This window comes from Sinohyriopsis cumingii, unplaced genomic scaffold (genome assembly GCF_028554795.1).
Source record: "Sinohyriopsis cumingii isolate HCF-2022 unplaced genomic scaffold, ASM2855479v2 utg003158l, whole genome shotgun sequence".
NCBI classification, from domain to species: Eukaryota; Metazoa; Mollusca; class Bivalvia; order Unionida; family Unionidae; genus Sinohyriopsis; species Sinohyriopsis cumingii.
The window spans coordinates 36507-42506 of NW_028316414.1; the positions used below are offsets into that span (position 1 = coordinate 36507).

Below are 6000 nucleotides of genomic sequence, written 5' to 3' on the forward strand. Positions count from 1 at the left end.
TTCGTCTTTGGTATGTTGGCATATATCAGAATCATGCTTTTGTGCAATGGTTTAGCCGTACAGTTCAGGAACGATTATTCGGCCATCAGTAGGCGCATGAATATTTAATTATTCGTACATGGAGTGCTCACACTCTAGAGCGATCTCGGGTGTGGTTAACACAGCTTCGATAAGTCGTAGTAGCGTTGAATAATGAAATCACACGGGCGATTGGGTAAAAACCTGTTGAGACGATTCGGCAGAAGAATGTCACCGTTACACATCTTGCCATGTTTACAGCACACCCGATTAATATTATATTTGAGGTTCATATATTGGATTTTAATCTATGAAGATTACCGATGTTGTCCCTTTGTAAAACTTGTTTTGATTCATAGACTCTTTCGTAATGAAAAGAAATATACATCTGTACGTATTTGCTCCAAGGTCTGTTTATACATTTTATAATCATTTCCGGTCAGGACAACTTCCTTCATTCAATTCAAGGTCACCGGCTCAGAAGTGCCAGAAATGTAGGTGGTAAGGTATTAACACCCATTTCAAATGATATAATGTTTTCACCACTATTCAGCTAGTAATATATTGCTAGTAATTTGTCATAGTTTAACTGTATGTTTTTTAAATTAAACTCTTTGGAAAAGCATATCATCAGAATCTAATTGAAATGATAAAAAGACAGATTCTTCAATCTTAGCTGATTTCTGAAAATGCTTATCAACACATAGGATGGTTATTTTATGTCCATGGCAAAATAAGGAGATAATTTACTGTTTCCTTCTCAGGCGATGGATAAATCAGACTTTAAGGATCCTTCAAATGGTGACTTCAGCGTTCGCTGCTCCGCAGCAGATTGGTCTAACACGGAGAATTTTCCGCAACCACTGAGTCTTAATGATATAGGACCACGTTTTGCAACGGGACCAGCCTACAAACACCACTGTCAGTTTCCATTTACACAGTCATACAACTTAACATATAAGTCTAGTAAATGAACCATCATCTGATGGAAAGTAGTTAAAGACTGCAACATGAATTGCAACGTTGTAATTAACAACCTATTGTACTCTGTTGTACGAATTCCATGTTTATATTTTATGTGTAATAAATGAGAATCAAACAATAATAGTAGTTTTACGAACTTCAGTAGAATTACTAATATTTGTACTTTTAGAAGTAGTAAAATTAATAACTTGTGTGCATTAGTTGTTTAACCATTGCGTGGTTTAAATATACAAAGGGACGGATATGGAGAAATATTGAAGGATCCATGTCAAGTGCTTAATGTTTCATTTGGCCCACTTCTAATTACATCATCCATATTCAGGTAGTCAATAATTCGTTTAATTTTATGCGTATCAGTATTTATTATTTTGCCAATTATCACATTTGTATTGTTTTTTTCACTGAAGTATCAGGATCATTATTCCCTGGGTCTTCAAATGTGTGGTTTGTGCCAACTATGAAATCCAAGGAAGATAACTCCCATCAGATAAAATTAAATTCATTGTATACACAATTAAGATTATTACTAGTAGTAATTTTCCTTTGGGTTTCAATTAATGCAAGTGAAAACGTGTTTTCCTTTGAACAGCGCAGACAGTAAAGCCAACATCGTCTTCATCTCACCATAATAACCCTCCTTGTGCCACTCGGGTCCCTCGTTCAACGCCACAGCACTCCTTTCTTCCTGACGGATCTTTTCCAAATACACTTTATAATGTATCTCATGAAGGTAAATCTGCTTAACTTATATCATGCAATAAAATTCCTATTATGGTCAATGTTAAAAGTTGCCCTACTTTCCTAGAGCATAGCATAACACCAATTAAAATTTCTCTAGACCATTTCTCTAGACCATTGCATAATTCATACCATGTTGTTGAAATATGTCGAACTATGTTGGTTTTATATTTAAATTTCCTTATGCGAATGGCTATACTGTTGTGATTGGTTATGGATTGATTACTCATTCGTTTGTCTGTACATTTGCGATTGGTTATGGATTCGTTACTCATGCCATTGGCTGTACATTTGTGGTTGGTTATGGGTTCATTACTCATGCGATTGGCTGTACATTTGTGGTTGGTTATGGGTTCATTACTCATGCGATTGGCTGTACATTTGTGGTTGGTTATGGGTTCATTACTCATGCGATTGGCTGTACATTTGTGATTGGTTATGGGTTCATTACTCATGCCATTGGCTGTACATTTGTGATTGGTTGTGGGTTAATTACCCATGCCATTGGCTGTACATTTGTGATTGGTTATGGGTTCATTACTCATGCCATTGTCTGTACATTTGTGATTGGTTGTGGGTTCATTACTCATGCCATTGGCTGTACTTTGATTTAGTTTGTGGATTCATTAGTGATGAGAATATTGGTGTCAGAGTGGTTTAAGGGATTCACCTTTGCAGATCACTGACATCTCACCCTATGTGGGTTCGAGTCCTGGGTTCGGCCTACGGTGCATGTGAGAAAGCTGGTCAGTAGCTTCCGGTGAGTAGGTGGTTATTTTCGGGGTTTCCTATGTTCTTCCACCACGATATATACTTTTCACCATGTATAGCATATTATGTGCTGAAACAAATGCGTTAAACCCACCAACCCGCTAACCACTAATGCGACTGGTTGTGTTTGGTGGTGTATTCATTGCTCGTGCGATTGGTTGTAGATTGTTGATTGGTTGTGTATTCATTAATCGTGCAATTCCGTTAGTTGTAGTTTGAAGAATGGTTGTAGATTCATTAGATGTGCGATTGGTTGTAGTTTGACGATTGGTTGTGGATTGCATTATTAATTTATTCGTTGTATCTAGGTTGCGTTACATGCAGAGTCGATTTATTTTCATGCAAAACTATCTACACAGCCAAGTGACGAAGGAGAAATATGTTTACCTGTCATACTAAGTATTCGTAAAAGAATATCAAAAGTAATCATTAACATTTTGACTATAACATGTTTCAAGCAGTTATTTTTTAACTAAATTTCTAGAATTTCATCAAAGTAAATAATTTCATTCGGAGTTTTTTCCTCTTGAGTATTCTTTTGTTCTCTCTCTCTTTTCCTTTGGTCGGTTTGACTTAACATTTAGCAGCATTGTTCACAGGTCTAGAGACGTTGTGGTATTACACAAGCGAAAGTCTTATTATTCTTGTCTGTTCGCCTTGATACGATGGTCAACAGAGAGAGAGAAGCGGCCTTTGGATATTTTCTTAATGAATTGAATATAATCGATTTTTAGAACCTTACAAAGGGTTAAGAAACAACATCACCAGCAACAACACACACATCCCCTCTCTCTCTCTCTATTATATATATATATATATATGCACATATTTAAGACCAGTCGATATAGGAGTATAATCGGAGTTTTGTAAATCTTTAAGACAAACACAGGCGGATTACTGAGAACACAAAATATAAAATATGGTCTCCTCGAGTGAAATGTCTCTAACATGTTCAAAGAAACACAACGGAAAAGAAATATACCAAAGTATGAATACTTTGTGCAGCTGAATTCCACGCATCACATTTGGATTTCCTAGATTGGTCATAATCACTTGTCAATTTGCATGACAGAAATCTGTAAAGCTTACTTTATCGCTATAGCCATAAACATATATTTCATGTCAATATTTAAAAGAATATGTTCTTTTAATTTTAAGGGTGCTGGCTTATACTTGATAGCTGCCATAATCATCCCAGTCTCAAAGGACAGTCAGAGACACGTATGGAGAGACACATTACAGAGCAGGGCAAGACGAATCCCAATGCTTAGCAAGAGCATCCAAACAGTGGAAAGAATGCGGGTCCATCCCAAACCACCCCGTAATTGCTTTGTATGGTCCGACAGGTCTGATATTATTCACTGAGAAAGACTTAATCTTAGTGCAAATTACCCGACTACCTATATATATATATATATATATATATATATATATATATATATATATATATATATATATATATATATATATATATATATATATATATAAGTTTTGACGTTTCTACAGTAAGAACATGCAACAGTGTCAAATATTTAATGTCATACATAGAATAATTTATTAATATTTAAAAAGTACAAATTTAGACATAACTGATCAATGTGACAGCCGTGTTAAATGCTTCAACGAGTCTGCGTTAAAATCCAATATCAGACTGATCTTTAAAATTGGAGAAAGCGTATTTTTTCAATAGGCAGAGTTATAAAAAAAAAGTAAGAGTCAAATTCCATTTGCTGCAAGTAAATAAAAGTCTATTTGTTGACTACCGTTGTCCTTCATTACATACGAAGAATTGAATTCGGAAAAAGAAGAACACTTAAACGAAATCCTTTTATCGATGAAACTACATCATATTTCAGTAAGGAAATAAAATAAACTCCACTTTTGGTGGATCAGATTTTAGGTCTGACATAGTGTACCTTTCGATGGCTTGGGTCCAGTAGGTCGCTATTCAAAGTTGTGGTTCTTAACCCATGGGTTGCGACCCAGACTGGTTCTTCATGCTATTTTGAGTGGGTCGCGACCCAGACTGGTTCTTCATGCTATTTTGAGTGGGTCGCCGAGATTAACATTACTCATATGAAATTTAATACCTATATGGTTTTTAGTACTTGATGGGTGGCGAGGCTAACACAACAAATCTAATCTGGTTGGCCGTCCCAAAAGGTTACGAACCGCTGAAGTAAAGATATTTCATCTGGTTTTGACGTCTAGCGATGACAATGTTCAAAGTAAAAGTAAAAATACATCCAAAGTTATTTGATTTTAGGAATAAACCCCGGGAAGCTATGTGACACAATTACGTCCCACGGGTTTATTCCGTGAAGTAAATGGAGCTATTGGAAAGATTTCAGTATAATGAAACCATCCAAACCATGATAAGAGTTTACGGTTCCTTGTGATCTAAAACAGAGAAACTCTCACTTACTGAGACAGTAGAGGTTGCAAAAACGTACCATGACCAGCATGATACAAATTTCACAGTCAGTCATAAAATCAGCGAAATTTATGGTGCATCTTTACAAAGAAAGCTTGTGACCAAATGCAGCCTGGAAAAAGAATACAACTTTGGCATGGTCATTGAAAATGAAAATAATCGTCCATAATCCCCTACTTTGTTTATCTATGGCATATGAATTTTCTAAACGTGGATGCATATGGCATCAAGCGATCACCTGACCTTACTAATCGGTGTTCGACTCTTCTCTCATTTTCAGTGTTTGCAGGAGACTTAGGATGCGCACATGTTCGGTCGTTATTTGCTTATAGCTTATACCGCGTGTTTCAAATTGATTTTGCATATGGAACGTTCCCCTCTCTCTCTCCAAATCTCTCTTTCTCTTTCTTTCTATCTTTTTTGTATCATTTTCGCCTGTTTTACTTTTGCACTTTAAATGTATATTTTTCTGTTTTCTTGGTTTCTTTTGTATTCATGTCTTTATGCTAGTGCTGACAGTCCTTACCTTAACAATAAATATTGGTTCACGAATAGGCACCATGACTATAGGTAGAGACGGCTGCTTTTTCGCTGACTACGGTTGTCTTCTCATGGAAATTCCAGCAAGGGACAGATTCACAGGGACACATGGGCCGAGCAGCACGTACATGGGGCAACAAGCGAAGAGGTGTGTCTATCTCGTGCATTAGGAACATGGAAGGATTGTGGGAGCAGTGTCATGTACCCAGTTACAAGCATCTTCAGACCAACGGGTGAATCTTTATTGTGCAAAAACTGCTATAGAAACTATATATATATATATATATATATATATATATATATATATATATATATATATATATATATATATATATATATATATATATATATATATATATCGTCGTCCAATGAAAACATATTAAGAACAATTATCCCGCAGGCACTCTACATGTTTTCTTGTCGCATTCAGTCGACTAGAAAAGTGACAAGCGGTCTGACTGTGCATTAGGCATTTTTTGCAGAACAAGGTACCCATGCATGCCGTGTACCCCATT

General features: G+C 36.1%; 1 protein-coding gene across 1 annotated transcript in view; it reads left to right on the top strand.

The window, feature by feature from the left end:
• Positions 1 to 3898, top strand: part of LOC149769853 (uncharacterized) — a gene marked incomplete at its 5' end in the record, with an annotated part of 40085 nt that extends 36187 nt beyond the window's left edge. Inside the window, 3 exons of the mRNA XM_089949738.1 lie at positions 783 to 939; positions 1592 to 1732; positions 3670 to 3898. Of these exons, the coding sequence (XP_089805864.1) occupies positions 783 to 939; positions 1592 to 1732; positions 3670 to 3782 (411 nt within the window). The remainder of the gene's footprint in view (positions 1 to 782; positions 940 to 1591; positions 1733 to 3669) is intronic.
• Between the last annotated feature and the right edge of the window lie 2102 nt (positions 3899 to 6000).